This window comes from Lynx canadensis, chromosome B1 (genome assembly GCF_007474595.2).
Source record: "Lynx canadensis isolate LIC74 chromosome B1, mLynCan4.pri.v2, whole genome shotgun sequence".
NCBI lineage: Eukaryota > Metazoa > Chordata > Mammalia > Carnivora > Felidae > Lynx > Lynx canadensis.
This window is the reverse complement of record NC_044306.2, coordinates 74,303,511-74,328,636: the sequence shown is the minus strand read 5'-3', so window position 1 is coordinate 74,328,636 and position 25,126 is coordinate 74,303,511. Positions and strand designations below refer to the sequence as shown.

The window sequence follows — 25,126 nt, the reverse complement described above, 5'->3', positions numbered from 1 at the left end:
AACAAAGTCTGCCTCAGGCTGGGCAAATCCGGGTGGATGGGGGCAGCGCTTCCTTCCTCGACAGCCAAACCGCCTCTATTTTTTAAGGCCAACTTTAGGCCGGGTTTCTGCAGCGCGAGGAAAACGTGCCCTAAAGTGAGGGCTTAAGACTTTCTAAAAAAAGGAGTCACATTCTACATCATGAGAGCAGAGGCAGGAGCGCGGAGAGGCCAGCCCAAGCAGCACCCTGGCCGACCCCGCCCCTCTCCGGCCGGCCGCTCCGCCGAGCCGCCAGGGGTCGCCGCGCACCGTTGGAGCGGAGGTCGGCTCCCGTCCCACCTCTTCCTGGTCGCTGCTCCGCCCCCTGGCCGTGTCCGCGCCAAAATCAAACCCGTCTAGTCCCGCCCCGCCCCTCGCTTCGCGCAGGCCCAGCCTTCGGAAGATCCGCTATGGTAAGAACTGAGGCCGAGCTCCAACGTCCCGCTCCTTCCCACTCTCGAGGCGGCGGAGCTCCTCGGCAGCTTGAGGCCCCGGCGGGGCTTCGGGGGCTTGGCTCCCATGGAGGGGCCGCCAGGTCGACGCGGCCGGAGCCCAGAGGCTGAGGCGTGGCCCCGGGCCTGCTACCCCTACGCCGCGGGGCGTCAGCCGCCTTCCCGCCCTTGCGCGCCCCGCGCTGTCCCCAGAGCCTTCCAAGGCGGGTTAGGTTAAAATCCGGAGGCGTTCGCGAAAGTGACCCGAGTGTCTCACAAACTTAGCGACCTGTCCAAAGCACGAGTCGCTTCAGAACCATTGCACCAGGCTCCCCGGATTCTGCTGCCAAAGGTGCAGCCTCTTAGGAAGAACCGGGAAAGGTGCGAGCGAGCCGGCATCTTGGGTCCTAGACGAGTGCTATGTATCATGGTTTGTAGAGCACGTTTCTGAGTGGCTCACGGTTTCAGAAGAAACGAATCTTCACTTTATGCCAGTAAGATTTCTTTGAAAATCCGTTGTTCTTTTACCAAAGGGCTGGAATCGATGTCCTTTTGTGCTCTGAACTGCTGGTTGGTAAGGAGTTAGTCCGTTTATTAGGGAAGCACTGCGCTGAGTTAGCCTTCCCTGCATACCATGGTAGGTTAAGTCCTGGTAAGATTCCAAGGCGTGCTTGTATCTTTGTGAATTTAATGTCTTTTAGCTCGTCCAATCATTAAAAAAAAAAAAAAATTTTTTTTTAATTTGAGAGAGAGAGCGCGAGCGGGGGAGAGGGTTAGAGTGAGGGAGAGAAAGCGAGAATCCCAAGTAGGCTCTATGCTCAGCTCAGGGCCGGTGGCGGGGCCTGATCCTAAGACCCCCGGATCATGACCTGAGCCGAAATTAAGAGCTGGAGGCCCAACCGACTGAGCCACCCAGAAGCCCCTCATCAAATCATTTCCATAAACTTCAGTTTCATGTCATTTTTTTTCTGCCTCTGTTGGCAGAGAATCAACATCTAATTAAATGAATCTAAGATTTTAATATCTTAATTTAGTTAAGTGGCCGTTATTTTGCTGGGCAAGGATCTAGGTTGTATGGTACTTATTTGAAGATACTTGTCCAGATGTAATTACAACTGATAACGGCTTCTTTGTGGTTAAACTAACAACGCAGCCACCTGGGCATAAAACGATCTCAGAAGCCAAACAGGAGCACACTTCAATCTGTTACCCATGCTGTGTGGTAGTGTATTTCTCAGTAGTGTTACTGGCCTAACACAACTGACCATTGAGAGCTATGCAGCACAAATGCATTAACTTTATCCTTTTACCTAATGTCTCCTTACATACGAATCACCTTCTGATTCTAAATGGTAATAATGCTGTTAACTATTTCCAGATGCTTACCTCTGATAATGGAGAAACATGAAATAGAATAAAACTTGGAGATACATCCTATTTTTTAAATGTATGCTCAGGAAGTACGTTTAGTGTTATGTTGATCAAAGACAAAGTTTTGTTCCCTTTCCTGATGGTGGATTAATCCCAGTTTGTTTTGATTCGGTTGGGCTTGGTGGGTAAACAAGTACAGGCATATATTTGGAATTGGAGAGATGTAACGTACTCTGCCACTTCTGAGGGCAACAGATATCATCTGCTTTTAATTTTTCAAAGTTGTATTGTAATTGGTAAACAGAGCTGATTTTGGGAATCTGTAACTCCTAATTGGAGAAGGTTCCTTAGATGTATGGCTTTTTAAGTGGTTTAAAATACAGGTTTCCCCCCTTCTTTGAAAGAGTAGTGTTCCTATGAAGCCTTTTGTCATCTGAAATGATGTAAGGGGAAGCAGCAGCAGCAATTATTAATTTGTATGGAAAAAAAATTTTTCTTTAAAAATTTTTTTTAACATTTTATTTATTTTTGAGACAGGGAGAGACAGAGCATGAACAGGGGAGGGTCAGAGAGAGGGAGACACAGAATCTGAAACAGGCTCCAGGCTCTGAGCTGTCAGCACAGAGCCCGACGTAGGGCTCAAACTCACGGACAGTGAGATCATGACCTGAGCCGAAGTCGGCCGCTTAACCGACTGAGCCACCCAGGCGCCTGGGAAAAAAAAATCTTTGAGCATTTCTGAGACCTAAAAAAAAAAAAAACCCTCTTAGGCTTTTCACATACCCTAGGATACATCTTGCCAGTGCAGCTACTCATAGACACAGTTCAAAACTGTGGTGGCTTATGCTTGAGATGCTGAATGTAGTTCCCAGGGAAGGAGCTTGGTGGAGCCATTCCTAAACCAAACGCTGAACACTGGTTCTTCACTTTTTGTCTTTTTTCCGTACAAGGGAAAATGCTCTTAGGATTTCTTTTGGTTAGTGAAAATAGGTACTAATGTAAGTCTTCTGAAAAGTGGGGATAGCTATATGTTAGTTGACCAGGAAGCTTTGTTGTCCTCAGGTCAAGTCTTGAGTCCCCTTACTTACTAATTTGAATATATATACATATTTGAATATATATATTGAATATATCTTTATTTGAATATATAGATAGATATCTATACCTATATATATATATATATATACTAATTTGAATATATCTCTAACTTATGTTGTCAGCAGATTTTCTTTAATGTTAACTATTAAGTAAGCCCTTGTTGATTTTTTTTGGAGAAATTTCTAGATATGAATTAATATGGTATCCTTTTACGTTAGTTATTTTCATTCTGGCCATGATACTCTCCTACTGTGGTTAATAATAAAAACTATTTCTAGTCATAAAAGAGACTGATGAGTAAATTAGCCTGAAAACAATGTTAATGGATAATACAGCTCATCCATATTTCTTGAGTAACTTTCATAGCTTCTGAACTGATATGAACTTTCCTAAAACTGTGTGCCTCCAGGACACTAGACTCTCCTCATTGTCTGCTTCTGGTGGGCAGATTGTTGTGGAGTCCATGAGTCTCTCCAAGGAGCTGTTTAATAATACCAAAATGTTAGGACCCATTTAAAGCTTTGGATCTGTTTTCCACTGATGTAGCTACAGACTAGTCCTAAAGGGATCCTCGCTGCCACCCAGTACCCCTGACCTGTCGCTAGATTCTGGGGTGAGAAGAGCAGTGTTCTCAACCCTGGGGAGTTAAAGCACCTGGAGAGGCTTTGTAAGATATGCATGCCCAGACCAAGGTCTGGTCTCAGAGATTCTGATTCAGTTCATATGGCATGTGCCTTGGTATCAGTATTTTTGAAAAGCTCCTGAGATACTTCTAATGGCAGTTTGAAACCCATTGGACTAGAAAAATGAACCAAAAGAGCCTTCTAACTGGGTGTGGATTTCATGCTTGGTTGTTTTGATACTGCTGAGGCCAGTGTGAAGGGAGGCTAATTAAAGCAGTATTGAATGCCAGCTGTTGACTCCAGGTTTAGCAAATAGATCTATATGGTTTTTTGGAGCTTGCCCACCTGAGATTTCTGTGATTTATCTCTCCAGGAAAGGCCATAAATGGTTAGCACAGAATTCTTTATTATTAATTTACCCTGTGTCATATATGGGAGTGCAGAGGATGTTGTGGAGTTTGGGAGCCTGAACAGTTTCAAAGTTTAGAGTTAGGGCTGTGGATACATGGTCCTGAAGTCAAGGGATGGCCTTTGTGTCTGCTCTAACCTAGCACTAAGCTCTAGGAAGGCAAGGGCAATGCATGTTCTGAAGTTTTCAGTCTGCTGAGAAAGACAAGTATACAAATTGATTTGATAAAGTTGTGTTCTGGGAACACATGGGATGACACTCAGCCTGTCCTGTGAGCTCAAGGGAAGCTCTTTTACAGAATGCTTAAACTAAGCCTTAGGAGGTTTTTTTTGGAGTTTCGAATAGGAGAGAGGAACAGGTGTTTTAGAACATTTTGTGAAAGACATAAAAATGGGAAAGAGCATGCTGTGAGTGGAGAATTACAAGTACAGATCTTCCTCAACTCACAATGGAGTTACACCCTGATAAACCCACTGTAATTTGAAAATATCATTAAGTCAAAAATGCATTTAATACACCTAACCTATGGAGCATCATAGCTTAGCCTAGCCTACCTTAAACATGCTCAGAACACTTATACATTAGCCTATAGCTGGGCAAAAGCATCTAAGACAAAGCCTATTTTATAGTAAAGTATTAAATATCTCATGTAATTTATTGAAAAGTGTACTGAAAGTGAAAAACAGAATGATTGTAAGTGTATTGGTTGTGTACCGTCATGGTCGTGTGGCTGCCCAGCCTCATGAGAGTATTGTACTTCCTATCACTAGCCTGGGAAAAGATTCAGATTCAAAATTTGAAGTATGGTTTCTATTGAATATGTATCACTTTCACACTATGGTAAAGTTGAAAAAGTCAGGGACCATCTGATTTTTGTATTACAGCTCAAGTGGCTTAACTCTCCATGGTATGGTCAAATTTGATGTGGGGAGTGGTATCTGTGAGAGGTAGATTGGGGTCAGGTGATAAAGGGCCTTGTAGAATGATTGGATACTTCTGGATGGTTCGGAAACACTGAAAAAGCAAGGAGAGGCATAGTTAGATTTGCTTCTTGGCAGTGTGGAATGTGGACTTAGAGGGTGAGACAAAGTGTGGCGAGGGGGCCTGCAGGAATGTTGCAGGAGACAGCACACATAATGAAGGCCTGAATCGAGGTGGAGGTTATAGGGATGGAGCAGACTGGATAGATTTGAGGAATAGTTAAGCACTAACATTGGCAGAACTTGGTGATTGGTCTGATGTAGAGTAAGAGGGGTGAAGGAACCTGGGACGACTGCCAGGCCTCTGGCTTAGGTGACAAGGTATCTAACTGAGCTCAAGACCTGGAACAGCAGGTTTGGGGAGTAGATGTGGGAGAAGAAGAGTTCAGTTGAAACCCTCTGAGTTTGAAGTCTGTCCAGTAGGCAGGTAGATACATGAGATTGTAGCTCAGGAGCATACTTCAGAGACCGATTTACGATTGGAGGATTCAGCATAAGTGTTTGTTAAAACCATAAAAGCAGATAAGATCAAAGAAAAGTGTGAGGACATGAGGGGATCAATAGAGAACCTAGGGGGAACTATAGTGTTCAAGAGTAGACAGAGAAAAAAGTGAAATATCAACATTAATCCTACTTATTTTATCTATACAGTTCATCCAGGAACACCTGATAATTTTATTGCTGTGAAAATCAGTTAGTGGGTTTCTAGGTTCTGCAAGTAGAATAGAGACTTATGGACTCTGGTTTGTATTCAGGATGGCAATTTCAAATCCCTGTCCCTGTCTATTATAGGCTTTTATTTTCCAATGGAGTATTTAGTTGCAAAGACTCAGTCTTTGTTTGTTTTTAATGTCTGCTTTTTTAAAGTGGTGTAAAGTGTTTTAAACTTCTTACTAAACTGTTTATGTTGCCTCATAATCCTGTGTGATTTTTGAGAAAGATTCAGATGACTTAAAAAACATTAGTGTGGAATTCTCTATTAGACATGATTCTCTCTTTTGTTATTTTCTGTGAATCTTTGCATTGAGGGAATTTGGCTTTTTAAAAAAATTTGGATTTCAGCTTCATATGTTCTAAATACAATATATTATAAAATTGAATTATCAACAGACATTTTAGTTACGTGTTAATTATCTTAATTTTAAATTGGCTAAACTATAGTTACAGAATAGTAGAAACCTTCAGTAGGCTTCCGTTTTCTACTTGGATAGGTTTTTTTCTTCCTCCAGCCTATCCTCCACAATGCTACTATATGCCATCTTACTAAAACGTAACTCTAATCTTGTCACTCTTCTGCTTTAGAAATTCACCCAGTAGCTTCTCATTGTCTAGAAAGAATAACATACATTCTCTTTGGCTGGACAGTCAGCCTTCCGTGATCTGGCCCCCGACAACCTTTCTCACCTTCTCTGCCACTCCCTCTACATGCACTACGCAGTAATCATCCCTGAGTGCTTGGCTTTCTGATGCATTCCACATACTTCCATAACATCATGGCTCTGTGTGGTCTGCCCAGGACACCTCACCATTTCTCAACTTGCCAAAATCCTTTTCATCTCTAGCCTTCCTAGATAGCCCTCAACCCTCCCCAATTCTGTACTTGGTAGCAATTTGTGAATGTACTTCCATCATTTGTTAGTTACATCTATTTTCTTTGAGAGATTATAAGTCCTTTGAAGGTAAATACAGGGACTTATCATTGGATCATTTGATAAATATCAAATTTCTATAAACTGCCAGGCTCTGTCACAATCACACTTGTTATTTTACTGGCAGCACCTACCACAGGGCTTGGCATATAGTAGTTTAAATGGGTCTTGAGGCCTGGCTCTGAGAGTTATCAAACTCATTGGCAGACAAGACCATAACATTTCAGATGACGTTTCAGATCACGTTATTTTAGAATGCAGTGTTTTTTTGTTTGTTTTTTGTTTTTTTAATGCAGTTTCTACTTTTTTACTTTTGTGCTTTAGTCAAAGAAAAAGGGACTGAGTGCAGAGGAGAAGAGAGCCCGCATGATGGAAATATTTTTTGAGACGGTGAGTTGTTTTCTCTAAGATTTTTAGTATTTTATGTAATTTTCTCCTTAAGTATATGTCATTCAGTGTTAACTGTACCTTTTTTTATTAAATATCAGTGCTAATCAATTTCCTGAATAGTGGATAAAATTATGCAAACATTTTTAGTTTCTGTGAAGCTATGGAGTATGAAAGAACTCTACCCCAATGTTCACTTCTGTCCACACTCCTACTACACCACACTGGCACCAAATGATCTTTCTGAAGCATATATTTGATTGTGTCCCCTTTCTGCCTGGGAATAATAGTGATAATTGTTGACATCAGCTGAGTGCTTCCTCGGTGCCAATCATTGCTCTGAGCGCTTGGTGTAGGTTATCTGATTCCATCCTTTTTAATCCTTTGCTATCAGGACTGTTATGATTCTCATTCTACAGATGAGGACATCTGAGACACAGCCTAAGGTACCAGCCCTGGATCTCAAAAAATTAAAGTGGTAGTACCACTAGGATTCAAATCCAGGGAGGATCATCTGATTTTTAGGTTTTAGGCAGTGTTAAATGCTGCCTCTTTGCATTTATAAATCTGACTATCGTGTTACATATCGTAGGCTTCCTTAATTTATTCCAGATATTTGTGCCTGCCACTAACGGGAAATATGTTTGAAGTTTCAGGTCCTAAGTGGTAGAGCCAGGATTTAAATCCAGGCACCTGGCTCTAGAAGCTGGTTTTTTTACCATGTTGCTCAACAGTAGCTTTTTTTTTTCTTCTTCCAGTTCAAGTCCAAATCTTAGACCTACAAAAAACACTAATTTCCTATGTCTTAGCCTAATACTTGATAGGACCTTCAAAGTCTAGTCTGACCACATTCTACTGGCTACTTTCATTATGTACAGATGTGAAGAAGATAAGAGAAAATGGCAAAATAGAATATGAAATTAATAAGGACATTTTCATTTTGATAATTCAGATTCTCAGTAAAACAAGCAAAACACTCTGGGAACCTTTATTTTAAAAACTGCCTTCTAAGTGTAATTTTACTAATGTTACCTCCCTTCAATGACTTACTAAAAGTCATTGGCAATTCAGAACAGAGTATCATATTAATGATGATGATTAGAAAGATAAATTGATGAAATTTGTATGTGAGGATTATGACTTGTACACAGTTAAAATATTTTTCCTGTGGTCTCAGCAAGAAAAGTAGATTTCATTCTTACTAGGCTGTGGAAGGCTGGGGAGAGTGGTGAGGGTAATTATTTTGTCCTTTATGATATTGTTCATTTTCTCAGTATCAAAATTGGCTGTTTCAGATTGAAAACTTTTCAGCCCTGCCTTCAATTAATAACAGCATATTAATGAGTGTGAGCAGCTTCCAGAAGTTCACTAGTCACTGAGTTTTTTTTGTTTTCTTTGTTTTTTTTTTGAGAGGGAGCGTGCACGCATGCAAGCTGGGGAGAGGGGCAGAGGGAAAGAGAGAATCTCAAGTAGACGCCCGTCAGTTGTCTGTTTTACTTTTAGTTAAAACTGCTAAATCTGTGACGTACGATGCATGCTAAGCAAATCACTGTTTTCTTAAAATCACAGTGTCAGAGAAGGTGATTATTTCATGTTAAATGATTCATTGTAAGTAGTCTTTATACCTCGATGGGAAGATATTCTTTACATTTTGATCTTCAGTTACTTTAAAGAATTGAATGTTCATGCAAAATTTGTCCCTTTTTAAATTCTGTTGAAGGTATCAAACAAGACAATTGCAGTTTGTTCTGGCTCTAAAATGCTTGATTCTGTCACACTGTTCATTACCAGACACAACTTTTAGTACAAAGTTTTATTAATATAGTTATGGTAAATATGAATATATAGTAGAAAATAAATATATGTTTTTCATCTTTTTTTAAACTCTTTTAAACAGAAAGATGTGTTTCAATTAAAAGACATGGAGAAGATTGCTCCCAAAGAAAAAGGCATTAGTGAGTATGCCTTTTTAAGACTTCTGTAACAGTCTTTCACTTTATGAAAACATAAATTTCTACAGGTGAAGAATGTTTATAAAAGTCCTTACATGATGTCTTTGGGCTGTGGCCATGATTCTTGTGTTTGGAGTATCTGCTTTAGGAAAATTAAAATGGAATACGCACGCATACCTATACAAACATGCATGCACACATTTATTTATTTATAGGTATATTTCAAGAGAAGTAAACATTTCATTTATGTTCTTGTATTTGTTAAATGTGACTTCATATCTTTACATGGTGTAGTGGTTTTCTAAGCTTTTGTAACAAATTACCACAAACTTGGTAGCTTAACACAGTAGAATTTATTCTTTCAAAGTTTGGAAGCCAGAAGTCTAAAATCAGGGTATTGGTAGGGTTGGTTCTTTCTGGAGGTTCTGAAGGAGAATCTGTCTCCTGCTTCTCTCCTGGCTTCTGGTGGCTGTCAGCAGTACTTGGCTTATAGACACATTGTTCTAATCTCTGCCTCGTTTTTACGTAGACTTCCCTTTTATTTTCTCCATTTCTATCTCTTATAAGGACATATGTCATTGGATTTGGGCCATACCACCCTAAAACATGGATGATTTCATCTGTGATCCTTAACTGCATCTATACAGACCCTTTTTCCAAATCAGGTCACATTCACAGGATTTGGGGGTTATCTTTTGAAGGGTCACTGTTAAACCCCCTATATATGGTGTGTGTGTGTGTGTGTGTGTGTGTGTCTATATATATATATACATATATATAGACATACACACATATATATGTATATATATGTATTTAAATCTTATTTTCATTGTATAAGCTATACATGTTTATAAGTAAAAATTGTTCATAAGCCCTCTATTCTGGGATCACCACTGTTAACATTTTGGTGTTATTTTGGTGTCTTATTCTTTGGTTCTATTTGTGTATGTATGTATGTATCTGTCTTTTTTTTTTTTTTTTTTGAGGGAACTGTCCTGTATATGCAGTTTTGTGTTCATGCATTTTTCATATAACATTATGTCATCTATATTTCATTATGTCATTTGCTTAAAGAATGATGTGGGGTGCCTGGGTGGCTCAGTTGGTTAAGTGGCTGACTCTTGATTTCTGTTCAGGTCATGATCTCACAGTGCATGGGATTGAGCCCCTCGTGGGGCTCTGTGCTGTCAGCCCCAGATTCCCTTTTTTCCTCTGTCTCTCAAAATAAATAAATAAACTTAAAAAAAAAAAAAAAGATGCACAACATCTGCATCTCCTAATGTTTCATTCTGTGACCACCCACTATACCCTAATTTGCTTAGCTTGTTACCTTTTGTTGAACACCTAGGTTGTTCACAAACTTTGCTGCTAAAATTAATGTGTAACATACTATCTATGAATTTTTTTCTAAAAACGTGATTTTTTAGGGCAGTTTTAGGGTCATAGCAGAATTGAGTGGAAGGTACAGAGATATCCCATATGCTTCCTGCTCCCCCACATGTAAAGCTTCTCCTGCTGTCAGCATCACTCATCAGTGGTCCGTTTGTTACAGCTGACACATCCTAATCCCCAAAGTCCATGGTTTGCATTGCATTCTGTGAGTTTGGACAAGTGTATAATGACACGGATCCATCATTATCGTGTCACGCAGAGGATTTTATTACTGCCCTAAAATCTCAATGTGCTCCACCTATTCATCCCTTTCTCTCCTTACCCATACTTTTTTTTCCTCCCCCACATCTCCTATCACTTCATTAGGAAATGCTCCTAGAAATAGAGTGGAAAATAGAGACTTGTGTAGTTTTAGACATTTAATACATATTCTCAAAGTGCCTTCAGGAAAGGCTATTCCAAATTATATTCACATTCATTTCTCAGAATTGTGTTTTCATTTTTAGAATCGTTGACATTTCGTTTCACTTCGTATTTCTTTACGAGTGAGGTTGGATGTTTTGCACATTCGGTGTCGATTTTTTTTTAAATTTATTGAATCTTTAGTTTTCTAATAGATTTTATTATATTTAGGAATCTGTAGAAAAAATTAAAGTGGACATAAAAATATGGATAATTTCTCAGTACATTTTACTTAATAGAAAGTAAGAATTGTTCATGAATTTCAAATAAAGTCATATTTGACTTTACATTTTTATATGCTACTTTTGAAAACTTTCTGATTTTTTATCTTACCCTTAACCGTAATATTCAGTTTATTGTTTTATTGTTTAATTTTTCACAAGTTTTTTTTTCTTTTGTTAGTTTTCTTAGCAAAGAAGGCAAAACATGTTCATTGTTGGAAAAAATAAGAAAAATGAACAAAAAGAGGAAATAAAAATTGCCTCTTAAAGATAACTTCTGTCACATTAGTACATATTTTAACTTTATTTTTTTATATTTTATACACATTTTGAATGTATATATATATATCCATGCCATTAAATATTTTATAACATAAATTTAATGATTGTATAGTATCCTGTCACAATAAATGCTTTTTTTTCTAAGTTGTTTTTATTTATTTTGAGAGAGAGAGACAGAGAGCAAGTGGAGGAGGGGCCGAGAGAGAGGGAGAAAAATCCCAAGGAGGCTCTGCAGTTTAGCACAGAGCCCCATGCAGGGCTCAAACTCACAAACCGTGAGATCATGACTTGAGCCGAAATCAAGAGCCAGACGCTTAATCGACTATGCCACTCAGGCGCCCCACAATATTACAAGTCCAGTTATTGGATTGGTTTCCAGTTTTTTGCTATTGAAAACAGTGCTTTGACAAGCATCCTTATGCTTGTCTGTCATTTTCTTTGGCTGAATTTAAAATAGTGGAATTTCTACATAAAAGGTATGCATAAATCTAAGGTTTTCAATATATATTGTCATATTCTCTACCCATGATGAGGGTACTCATTACCCTAAATCTTTTATGATATTGTAGTCAAGAAATCATATGTCATTGCTTTATTTTGCTTTCTTCAGTTATTAGTGGGGTTAAACATTTTTGTTTATTGACTGTGTATATTTTGTTTTTGTTCATTGATGTACTTCTGTTTTTCCATTGTAGTATTTTATTTTTATTTTTAAAAGCTCCTTTGTTAAGTACCCCTTCTGTAATACTTATTGCATGTATTTTCCTAGTTTTTAGCCTTTTAATTGTATAGGATGTGTCTTAATGTAGTCTTTAAAAATTCTCTCTTTTAGCTGCTATGTCAGTAAAAGAAGTCCTTCAAAGCTTAGTTGATGACGGTATGGTTGATTGTGAGAGGATTGGAACGTCTAATTATTATTGGGCTTTTCCAAGTAAAGCTCTTCATGCAAGGAAACGCAAGCTGGAGGTTCTGGAGTCTCAGGTAAGCCACCACACTTAAAAAAATTACAGATTTGCTTTGTAAGAAAGAAATTTGTTTTTATTTCATCTTATGTGGTTTCCATTAAATTTTTAACATGCATTATTTGATTCAAAGTCTAGAGATAATCAACATCTCTTTCTTCCAAACAGTACAAGGATCTTAGAATGTTTTAACCTTCATCTTCCCACATCATGATATTATTTTATAATATTTTAGTTCCTTTTAGGGTTACAGAAAAAGGGGTGGGGAGGTACAGAGAGTTCCCAAATGTGGTTGACCCTTTAACAACATGGGTTTAAACCTCATGAGTTCACGTATACGTGGATTTTTTTTTATACATATGGTACTGTAAATGTATTTTCTTTTTCTTATAATTATCTACATTTACTTTTCCCTAACTTACTTTATTGTAAGAATACAGTATATGATAGCATAAAAAATATGTGTTAATCAACTATTTATGTTATTGGTAAGGCTTCTGGTCAACAGTGGGCTATTAGCACTTACTTTTTTTTTTTTTTTTTTTTTTTTTTTGAGACAGAGAGCACTAGTGAGGGAGAGGGAGAGGGGGAGAGAGAGAGAGAGAGAGAGAGAGAGAGAGAGAGAGAGAGAGAGAGAATTTCAAGCAGATTCCATGTTCAGCACAGAGCCCGATGTGGGGCTGGATCCCACAACCCTTGGATCATGACCTGAGCTGAAACCAAGAGTCGGAGGCTAAATCAACTGAGCCACCCAGGAGTCAAAAGTTGTATATGGATTTTTGATTGCATGAGGGTTGCCCCTAACTTCTGCATTGTTCAGTGGTCAGCTGTATAGTTTTCTCCCACCATCTGAAAGTGGAGTATTCCTATGAAACTTTTTGTGAGCTAAAATGGTGTGAAGCAAAAAAGCAATTACCATTAACCTATATGGAAAAAATCTTTGAGTGATTTTAGACCCCAAAAGTAACCTTTCTTAGGCTTTTCTGATACCTTAGGGCACATCTTGCTAATGGATGCACAAAATACATCAAAGTAAAGCACAAATGCTCATAGACACAGTTCTATGCTATGGAGCTTGATGCTGACATGCTGAGTATAGTTCCCAGGGAAGGAGCTTGGGGCCACTCTCACGGCTCTGGGTGCACGCTGCCTCCATAAGGGCTTGCTGCAAAATGAATGCTGAACACTCTTTTTGCTTTTTATCTTTTTTTTGTAAAAGCAAAATACCCTTCAGATTTCTCTCAGCAAAAATAGGTACTAATGTAGGTCTTTCATAAAAACAAAGTGGTATAACATGAACTTTTGAAAAATGGGGACAGCTGTACCACCCCCTACACCCCACCAAACACAAAATTTACCCTATTATTTACATTTTGTGTTAGTGTTGTACATGTTATAATTGATGAGTCAGTATTGATCTCTTGTTATTAAATAAAGTCCATACTATATATTAGGGTTCACATTTTATATTGCATATTCTGTGAATTTTGACAAATGCATAAATGTTATATATGCACAATTACAGGATACAGAATGCAGGATTCCAGAATAGTTTTACTGCCCTAAAAATCTCCTGTGCTGGAGTTATCCCTCCATCCTTCCCTCTCCCCTAACTCCTAGCAACCACTGGTATTTTTACTGTTCTGTAGTTTGCCTTTCCCAGAATATGATATTGTTGGAATCGTACAGTCTATAGCCTTTTCAGATTGGCTTCTTTCACTTAGTAATGTATATTTAGCTTTCCTCCGTGTCTTTTGGTGGCTTGATAGCTCATTTTTTTTTTGATAGCTCATTTCTTTTTATTGCTAAATAATATTCCATTTCATAGTTGTGCTGTAGTTTGTTTATTCATTCAGCTATTAAAGGAAATCTTGATTGTTTCCAAGAACATGCATTTAGTCTGTACTACAAGATTCCAATACATTTTAATGAAGTATTTTTTTATTCTTTTATGCAACTGAGGGGGTGAATTACCATGTGGAATTTATAGTGTAGGTAAGAAATGGAACTTCAGGGAAATAGGCAATGGACTTGTTTTGGAGTGAGGCGAGGAAGAATTCTGATTCTCGAGAAGATAACAGGACCAGGAAAAGTTAATCAAGAATAGTAAAGGAGGGGGGCGCCTGGGTGGCTCAGTGGGTTAAGCATCCGACTTCAGCTCAGGTCATGATCTCACGGTTCATGAGTTCGAGCCCCGCGTTGGGCTCTGTGCTGACAGCTCAGAGCCTGGAGCCTGCTTCAGATCCTGTGTCTCCCTCTCTCTCTGCCCCTCCCCAACTAGCACTCTGTCTCTGTCTCTCAGAAAATAAAATAAAAACGTTAAAAAAAATTTCTTTTTTTAAAAAGGAATAGTAAAGGAGGGGCGCCTGGGTGGCTCAGTCAATTAAGTGTCTGACTCTTGGTTTCAGCTCAGATCATGATCTCATGGTTTCGTGAGTTCTGAGCTCTGTGTTGGGCTCTGTGCTGGCAGCATGGAGTCTGCTTGGGATTCTCTGTCTCCCTCTCTCTCTGTCCCTTCCCCACACACACTCTGTCTCTCAAAATAAATAAATAAAGTTAAAAAAAAAAAAAAGAATAGTAAAGGAAATGAATTTATTTCTGTTTGGAGGTAACGTGAGATTACATTTCTTCATAGGAAAATCCTCCTGAAATACCACTGTTTAAAATGTTGCTCATGGGTTTAAGAAGGTTAAAGAGTTAGTTTGTAAGGAGCCCTCTGTCAGTCATTGTTTTTAACTATAAGCAATGCATATTAACTCTGGCTGACATTAGCAGAAAAGGAATTTGTTGAAAGATACAAGATGGATTTGCAGAATCACTGGGAAGGCTGAAAACCCAGTTCTAAAAGTAGGCAGGAACTGAGGGAAGGTACACAGCCAGACCACAGCCAAAGTCGCACCATGAAACCTGTCTGGTGAGGATTCTGCTGCTCCAGAGCCATGAACACTGCACCTAACTCTACTGACATTGCTGACCTCAGAAGATGATTCCACTGGTGCTTCTGACTCAGGCTGAAGAACCAGATGTTGCTGCTGCCAAAGAAAAGAAAACAAACATAAAAATCCCTCAAAAAACTTCTGTCCCAGCTACCAGTCACATTTTGTGGAGGTACCTGTGATCTGGCCAAGCCTGGGTTACATTCTCACACTCTAGTTGCCAGGGGAACTGGTGAAATAAGTAATTGGGGTGTCTAGTTTCTTTCTTTCTTCTTCTCTCTTTTTTTTTTTTTAAAGTTTATTTATTTGTTTTGAGAGAGAGAGAGAGAGAGAGAGAGTGCAGAGGGAGGGGCAGAGAAAGAGAGGGAGAGAGAGAATCCCAAGCAGGCTCTGTGTTATCAGCACAGAGCCCAGTGCAGGGCTCAATCTCCTAAACCTATGGGATCATGACCTGAACCTAAATCAGAGGAGTCGGATGCCTAACTGACTGAGCCACCCAGGCGTCCCATGGAATTTCCAGTTTTTGTGATGAGAGGTAGCTGCCTCCTATTGGTACCAGCAGTTCCCCAAAATAGGAAGGTAGTTTGAATGCTGAGTAGCACTGTCTCTCCTACCATGATATTTGCAAAATAAATCAGGAGAAAAAAACTGGAAAAGAGCATAGGACTTGGGAGTCAGAATAATAACAACTAAATTATTGAATACCTACTGTCTTCTGTGATAACTATCCTAGGCACTCAGAATCCATTAGTGGGCAAAGAATGGAAGCAGGGAAACCAAGTAGGTTAAGTTATTGAAATAATCCAGCTATGAAATAATGGTGGTTTGGACCAAGGTGGACGAAGCCCACTTATCCTTGCCTTAGCCACAGGCAACCAGTAAGCTACTTTCTGTCTCTTGTAAATTTTCTTGTTCTGGACATTTCATATGAGTGGAATCACAGCATGTGTATCATTCTCAACTGGCTTCTTTAATTTAACGTAATGTTTTCAAAGTTTGTCCATGTTGTAGTAGAAGTACTTCATTCCTTTTTATGGCTAAATAATATTCCGTTTTATGAATATACCACATTTTGTTTATCCATTCCTCAGTTAATGGCCATTTGGATTGTTTTCACCTTTTGGCTGTTAATATGCAATGTTGCTATAAACTTTCATGTACAAGTTTTTGTGTGGACATTTTTTCATTTCTCTTGTGATTTGCTGGGTCATATGACAACATGATTAGTTGTTTGAAGAACTTCCATACTTCTTTCTAATTTGGCTTCACCAGTTTCCATTTTTACAGTGCATGAAGCTTCCAGTTTTACTACATCCTTACTGAAATTTATCATTACCTGGCTTTTTTGACTTTAGCCATCCTAGTGGTTGTGAAGTGGCATCTAGTTACGGTTTTGCTTTCTATTTGCCTGGTGACTGGTGATGTTGAGCATCATTTCATGTGTTTACGGGCCATTTGTATATCTTCCTTAGGGAAATACCTATTCAGATCCTTTACCCATGTTTTATCTTTTAAACATGGTGCCACATTTTTTCCATGCTAGGAAACAACATGCATATTTGTCACTCAGCAATTTTTTGAAAAGTTAATCATGACAATTAAAACTTTATACAGGGTAATATACTTTCGGGTCTTATTGCATTTTCCTGTCTTCATGGTTTTTTGTTCCTTTATCCTCTTTGAGAATTCCCTTGCTCTTCCTTTCTACTTAGCCAAATTCTAAACATCTCTCTTTTCAGAAACCTTCTCAAGGCCCCATAGCTTATAGTAGGTTTGGCCTTCTCTAAACAAACTGTAATATTTTTGGTTTTACCATGATATAATGTATTGCTTTGGCTCATACTGCTGGTTGCCTATGTAATGAGCACTGCCCCTTTCTTCTTTACTAACAAAACACTTTGTTGAGGCAGCAGTGTGCCTTACTTAAAAAAAAAAAAAAATGCTCATCTTCCCACACTCCTTTGCAACTAAGGGTGGCAATGGAAAACAGTTCTGATGAGTGAGATATAAGTGGAAGAGTATCTCTGAGGTTTGTAGGAAAGTGTTTACTTTCCTGATAAAGGCAAAATCCCTTCCCCTTCTTTTCCATAGTGGACATGAGATCATACTGTAACCCTACAATAACATGCATTAGGATGGAGACCTGTCCCTTAATGTCAGAGCCTGAATAGAAAGGGCTTGGGTCTCTGGTGGCATTTTGAAATGCTGCACTAACCTTGGACTGTCTCACGTCTGGACTGTTTAATCCAGTTTTAGTTAAATGTTCTGTTACTGTAGCTGAATGTGTTCTAAATGGATATAATTGCTTTGAAGACTTTCTTTTATATAAATGTGACTTAGATTTTTTATTAGTTGTCTTTTACTTTGTAACAAACTGTGTACTCCAAAATTTTGTGGCTCAAAGAAACAAACATAGATATTTCACAGTTTCTGTAGATCAGGAATCCAGACATGGTTTAGTTAGGTACATCTGGCTCAGAGTCTCACATGAGGTTGTAGTCTGACAGTTGGCTGGGGCTGCGTACTCATCAGAAGGTTCATCTGGGAGAGGATTAACTTCCAAACTCAATCATATAGTTATTGGATTTAGCCCTTTGAAGGCTGTTGGACTGAGGGCCTTAATTCCTTGACAGTTGTTAGGCAGAGACCTCCCTCATTCCTTATATCCTGGGCTTCTCCATAGGACAGTTCACAGAGCAAGCATGTGGAGAGTCCAAGGCAGAAGGACACTACTGTGTTTTTTTGTAACTTAATCTTGGAAGTGACATCTCTTTACATCTGCTGTAGTGTGTTTTAATGAAACAAGTCATTAAATACAGCCCAGTTGCAAGCAGAGATTACAAATGGGCATAAATAGCAAGGGGCAGGGATCATTTTGGCCATCTTAGAGGATACATACACAGATTAAAATTTTTTTTTTAACTTTTCATATGTATAAGTCTTCTTGATTAGTTTTTAATTGCTTTAATGAAGAATATTTGACATTCAAAAATTTCTCATATTTAAAGTTTATAAATTGCCAAGTTTTGGCATATGTATACATCCATGAAGCCATCACTACAGTTAAGGTAATGAGCATATCCTTCATCCCTAAAAGTTTCTTTATTCCCCTTTTTAGTCTTTCTCTCCTGCCCTTCACTTCTCTGCACTGTTTCCCCTGCCCCCATCCCTAGGCAACCACTGATTTGCTTTCTGTCACTATATTTCCAAGAGTTAAGAAAAATTTTTTTAGTGTTTATTTTTGAGAGAGAGCGAGCGAGCATGAACGGCAGGGGCAGGGAGGGGAGCGGAAAGAGAGAGAGAGAAAGAGAGACACAGAATCTGAAGCACGTTCCAGGCTTTGAGCTGTCAGCACAGAGGCTGATGAGCGGGGCTCGAACTCAAGAGCTGTGAGATCATGTCCTGATCCGAAGTAGGACATTTAACCGACTGAGCCACCCAGGTCCGCCCCCCCTTCTTTTTAATTTTTTAAAAATATTTCTAAGAGTTCTTTATATAAATGGAATCATACAGTAATGTATTCTTTTTTCCTGGCTTCTTTTACTGAGCATAATTATTTAAAGATGTATCCATGTTGCTGTCTTATTCATTTATTTTTATTGCTTAGTGGTGTTCCATTGTATGGGTATATGACAGTCTGTTTAGCTGTTGATAGACGTTTGGGGCTTTTGTGTGTTCTAGTTTTGGGCTATTAGAAATAAAGCTGCTATAAATATTTGTGTACAAGCTTTTGTAGGGACATATGTTTTTATTTATATTGGGTAAATACCTAGGAATGGAATGGCTGGATTGTATGTGGCAAGTTTATGTTTAACTTTTTAAGAGATTGCCAAACTGTTTTCTGAAATAGTTGTGCCATTTTACATTCCAGTCAGGAGTGTATGAGTTCCTGGTCTCTCCACATCCTTGTCAATACTTGGTATGATACCCATTCTAATAAGTATATAGTGATATTGTGGCTTTTTTCCGTTTCCCCAGTGACTAATAATGTTGAGCATCTTTGCCTGTGTTTATTTGTCATCCATAAATCTTCACTGACAAAGTGTCAGTACAGATCTTTTACTTAAAAAAAAAAATTTCTTTTTGCCTTTTTTAAAACTTGGGTTTTTATTATTGAGTTTAGACAATTCTCTGTATATTCTGGGTACAAATCCCCTCCTAGACAAATGTTCTCTGAACTTTTTTTCTACCAGTCTTCAATTTGTCTTTTCATCCTCTTGACTAGTTTTTGAGGAACAGAAGGTTTTAATTTTGTTGAAGGCCAGTTTATCAATTTGTTTCTTTATGGTTTGTGTTTTGGGGGTATATCTTACCTTCTTCTGGGCAATTATTTGTGCCTGAAACTGGGCATAACAGGTGCTGATTAAACATTTGTTGGTTGACTTCTTGAGCCAGAGGAACTCTTTACCTTTGAGGAAAAAACAGCCAAATGTACGTTTTTTATTTCTTTGCCTCTGGATTTAGCATAATATCTACTTAGCAAGTGGGGGAGCTTGGCAAGCCTTAAGAGAAGTAAAGAAGAGATCTAGTAAGAATCTCTAGTACAGTGAATCTATTTTCAAAAAGTGAACTTAATATCACTGTTTGTTCTGAGTGTTCGAGGAATAGGATGTTCTCATTAGTTACTGTCAATATATCCCTCTTCCTACAGGTCTGAGAGTTGGCATCAAATGTATTTTGTGACACACCCCTCCCTCCCCACCTCCATTGACAAGTTGGAGGTCAAAGATTAATCTTACACACCTGCTCAGAAATCAGGTCAAGTCAGAGATGTACACCTAGGCAGTAGTCCTATACCCTCTGTTCTAAACACTCCAGAGGTAAACGAAAAACATGATTTTGATATGTCATTTGTAAAACGTTGATAGCCCTTGACATTTGCTGTATATAGTTATTAAAAAACAAAAACAAAAAGCCTTAGTGCCTTTTCACTGACCTAAACCTACTTTATTCTTTAACTAAAATTTGAGATGGCACGTCAGTATCATTCTGTGCCCCTCAACCATGGTTCTGGAGATCGCTTATCATTTTAGGGAAGCAATGTGGCTCAATGGAAAGAGAAGTAGTTAGAAATCAGACATGGATTGAAATCACAGCTTTACTTCTTACTGGCTGTAGGATCTTAGAAAACTTTCTTTAGCTCTTTAAAGCCTCAGTTTCCCAGTTTGTAAAATAGAGAGATACTTCAAAGGGTTGTGATACAGATTAAGCGATGTATGTAAAGCCTGGCGTACTAGGTACTCAGTCTATGGTAGCCAACAGATTGAGCTAAATTAGTACTCATCCACGATATACTGTAAGTTTATTTGGTCAGTCAGAACAAATATTTGAGGGTCTCCTACGTGCAAAACATTTTACAAGATCCTGGAGGTAGTTTGTAGAAGTTAAGATTTGTTCCTTAGAAGAAAGAACTTGTGGGATGCCTGGGTGGCTCAGTTGGTTAAGGTGTCTGACTTTGGCTTAGGTCATGATCTCACGGTCTGTGGGTTCAAGCCCCGCGTTGGGCTCTGTGCTGATAGCTCAGAGCCTGGAGCCTGCTTCGGATTCTGTGTCTCTCTCTGCCCCAACCCTGCTCTTGCTCTGTCTCTATCTCTCAAGAATAAATAGACATTAAAAAAAAAAAAAAAAAAGAAAAAAAAAGAAAATATGTAACCTGTGCTAAAGTTAAGAGTGAAAGTGTAATATGGCTAGTTTCATGAATGAATGGTAAGATTAAAAATGCTTCAAGAGATGGTAGGATTTATATAAAGATAGAAGGTACTTATTTAGTGTGACAGTGAACCAGATTCCAAATTCAAGGTTGTACTGAAGGATTAGTTTATTTGGCATATTGCCAAAGTGAGAGGTTAACTTCTTTTGAGTTTCTTGTTAAATGACTTCCAGATTAGACAGAGTGAGGGAACTCTAAATTTTCCTCTTTCCTCCCTCCCACTCTTTCTTTCTTTCTTTCTTTCTTTCTTTCTTTCTTTCTTTCTTTCTTTCTCTCTCTCTCATTCATTCATTCATTCATTCATTCATTCATTTTGTTCTGCTTTGGTTCTACCAGTGATTCCAATTATGTGCAGGAATGTATTCATCTCTTGAGAATGGACATTCTTGTGGTAGATCTGAAAATTAAATCAGGAAACATTTTTTTCTCTCTTGCCTTTAGGTTATATATATTTATCATTATTAAAGACAGTCTAAAAGCCTCATGGTTATAATTTATGTTTTTCTTTAACATCTTCTAAGATGGCACATAAGCCATCAACTGTTTGGTGTTGCATTAACTGCTTTGACAGATAGGACTATATGCCTGCTCTGTGCACACACTGTTCTAAGTTGTTTGGGCAGTATGAAAATAATAGAATGTGTGTTTCATGTTGAATAATTTACACTGTACTTGGTAAGGCAAGATAAATACCTTAAATAGTTAATTAACTTTTTGTGAAAAGACATAATCAACTTTCAGTTTATGTAAGAGTAGTGCCAAATACTATCTTTTCTATGGGTCCTAGTTATATGAGTTTAGAGGATGTAAGATTTTTATAAATCCAACATACTTAAAAGAGAATTCTTAGAAATGATTATTTTGAGCTGCAGGTTAAGTAGATTTTGATGGATGGAGGGGATTCCCAAGGGGGACCAAGGGGACCACTGATTCTGATGTTGAAATGGCAGCCAAAATTCATTGAGCACTTAGCCAGGTACCATTTGAAGAGTTTGTCTTAGCCCATTCAGGCTGCTATAACAAAATAGTACAGACTAGGGAGCTTATAAACAACAGAAATTTGTTCTCACAGTTCTGGAAACTGCTCAGATAGGAGGCACTCTTCGGGTCACCGGCTTCTTATTGTATCCTCACATGGTTTAATTGCTTGGGCACTTTCTGGAGCCTCTTTGTATGGCACTAATCCTATTCTTGAGGGCTCCACCCACATGATGTGAGCACCTCCGAAAGGCCTTACCTACCTAAGGTTATCAGCATTACCTTTGGGGTTAGGATTTCAATATAGGAACTTTGGAGGGAGGACATAAAATTCTTACCATAGCTGAGCTTTTGCATACTTTGTATCATTCGACTCTAAAACTACTGATTCAAAATGCACACTTTTAAATCTTTTCCCAAAAGGGATACCGTTTCCAAGATGCTTTTGTTTTTGTGTCCGTGGCCCTGTCTATCCTTCTAGGACTCCCCATTCTGACTTGAGTATTTCTTTTCTTTGCTGCCATAGCATCCTGAGTGCGTCTCCAGTCCACCACCCTGTGCTGCAGGTGTTTACTTGACCCTGTCACTTAGTCAGCCTGCATCCTCAGGACTCAGCAGTTCTTGGCATATGACAGGTGTTTGATGAGCGAGTGAGAATTAAAGGAAATGAAGGATATGAAGTTAGTTCTAATGAGATCATTCACTGATACAGAGGATTCCATTAGTGCTGCAACTAGTCTATGGAGCAGTTTTTAACTGATTTTTAAAATTAAGGGGTCAGAATTATGGAAATTATCCTTTTTATTTTTTTAAATTATTTTGCTCTGCTAAGATCTTCCATAGTTCTTCATCCAAATTCTATTTTGCAACCCATTTATTTCTAGTGGAAGAGGTCTGGCAGACATGTTTTCTGGGAGCAGTTAAGCATTACATTGGGAAATCCACACTAAGCTAGATTTCGGACACAGCTGGATTTGGGAGGCACTACTAGATTCTCTTATGATAATTTAAAGATTTATTTTTTAAACTAGTTTTTAGAAATGAGTGTATAGAATTCTTTGTTGCCAAAACTGGGTGAATAAAGAGTCAGTTCGCTATTGGGCTGTGTGGACAACTTTGAAATGCTTTTAAATAAAAATAGGCATTATTTCTACTGAAATTCATTCAGTTCAGTAAATGTTTAGTGAATGCTTGCTATGTCAGACATTGTGACTGATGAGAGGGACATAATGATAAATTAGGCAGTTCCTGTCCCCAAGACCTCACAGTGTAGTGAGGACATGCATCACATACATCCACAAATCGTTGCAGGACGGTGTGATATGTGTTCTACCGAAGAAGATGGTAGTACAAAAAGGGGTGAAAGTTAGTTCTGCTGAGGATAGCCTTTGCAGTTAAGGAAGGAGACATTTAGGTTGGTTCTGGAAAGATGTATGGGAGCTCATGAGGCAGTTGAGGGTGAAGGGCATAGTGGGTACAGAGACCAGGGTGGTAAAGAGTAGACTCCAGACCCAGATTCTTTAGATTCAAATCCAACTTCTTCCATTTACTAGAAATTTCTTTCACCTCTTTTCTCCTGTGCGCAATGTTTCTAATAGTTTCTACTTCATAGGATAGTTGTAACAATTAAATATGTCATATATAACTGCTTACGACAATGACTCATACATAGAATTGCTTTAGCCTTTGTTATTTTTTGCAAAGACCAGGTGTGTATAGAACTACATAATGTGCATTCTGGCTTACATAGGAATGGTTTTGGCTGAAGAGTCTGGTCCTTAGCATTTATCCAGGGTGGCCTCCCCCTGAAATATCAGTGTTGCTGCTTAGTCCTCTGCCTTGCAGCTGCATCTTCTACTCAGGTTGGTGCACCCTCTCTTTTTCTCGAGCATGGTACCCTCACTCCCAGCTAAGTCTCCCAGACCACTGTAGTCTGTAAGAATGAGGGGGAGCTGTTCCAGGCCCACTGTGCTTCAGATGACATAGGCTAGGGTGTTTCTTTGCACCTCTCGTGCTCTGATAGCTGTAGGTGGGTCAGGGTTATCAGAAATCCTCACTGTGTCTAACTTTCTTGCTTGCTTCCCAGACTCTCTTCCTCCTCTCCTATCTTTAATTTGCCATTTGGGAGGACAGAACAGGACTGGTTTGGGCCAGTCTTGTAGTTTTCTGACTTAAAAACCTAGACTTTGAATTCTGAAAAAACAAAACAAAACAAAATCTTATGGTTCCTCTTTGCTACTATTGAAGTTTGTTCATGCTCTATTAGAGCATTTATCACACTCGTATTTGTACATCTCACTTTCGTATTAAGTATGTGTCTCAAACTAAGAGACTTTTTTTAATCTTCAACTTTCTTTCCCCATAACCTAACCCGATATAAGTAGGCACTTAACCATTTGAACAAATGAGTGAATGAATGAACACATACAACTGGCCAGCTTCTAAACTGTGTTCTTACCAGCTTTAAAGGTTTCTAAGATGTTTGATAAAGATTACTTTTGTCTGCAAGTAATTGAATATCTGACTAATAGTGGCTTAAATGGAAGTTTATTTTTCTCACATACAGTCCAGAGCTAGGTGTCTCTTAATCTTAATCAATGACTCAGTGGTATCATTGTTGGCATCTTTGTGATTGTCTGGGCTTTTCCATCATGGTCATAAGATGGTTGCCACAGCCCCTCTGTCCTATCTGAAGAATGAAGAGAGGAAAGAGAAGTTGACTGTCTCTCTTAGCAGGAAAACAGGAAAACAAAAGCTTTCCCAGAAGCTCTCCAACAGACTTAGGCTTAATTTTTTATAAGTTGAAGCAGTGTTTCACTGCCACCTCTAGTTGTAGAGGAAACTGGGAGTGGTAATGGGTAAGGGAGGAAGGAGGTTGGAAGTGGACTAGATGAGTCAGTAAACCAACAGGGTTGGCCGCAGGCATAGGAATATAAACAGGACATTATTTTATGGGAGTATAAAGTTCTTTAACTGTAGCACAATTGATCAGATAGTAAAGTGTTCAGTGATAATGTAGTCCATTCTCTACGAATGCCTGGGTTATACAGAAAGCATTCTGCTTTATCTTTGATTCCCCCTCCCCCCTTAGGCTGCAGGAGTGATGCAGGGCTATAGTATTACAATCAACAAATAATATTTATGTTTTGATTTTTCCTTGAAATATGGGAATACTTGACCACTTTCTTTTTTGTTGCATAATTTTTTTTTTGCTAATTTTGCTGTACAAATACATTTTCATTGGTACATGTTTATACTTCCATAA

The 25,126-nt window shown here is 38.6% G+C and overlaps 1 protein-coding gene across 1 annotated transcript in view; it reads left to right on the top strand.

Annotated features, from left to right (window-relative positions):
• Window positions 1-391: 391 nt before the first annotated feature.
• The window catches only part of MND1 (meiotic nuclear divisions 1), a 65,112-nt gene continuing 40,377 nt past the window's right edge, over window positions 392-25,126 (top strand). The window contains exons 1-4 of the mRNA XM_030311894.1: window positions 392-431; window positions 6,904-6,969; window positions 8,864-8,921; window positions 12,108-12,256. Of these exons, the coding sequence (XP_030167754.1) occupies window positions 429-431; window positions 6,904-6,969; window positions 8,864-8,921; window positions 12,108-12,256 (276 nt within the window). The 5' untranslated portion in view covers window positions 392-428. The remainder of the gene's footprint in view (window positions 432-6,903; window positions 6,970-8,863; window positions 8,922-12,107; window positions 12,257-25,126) is intronic.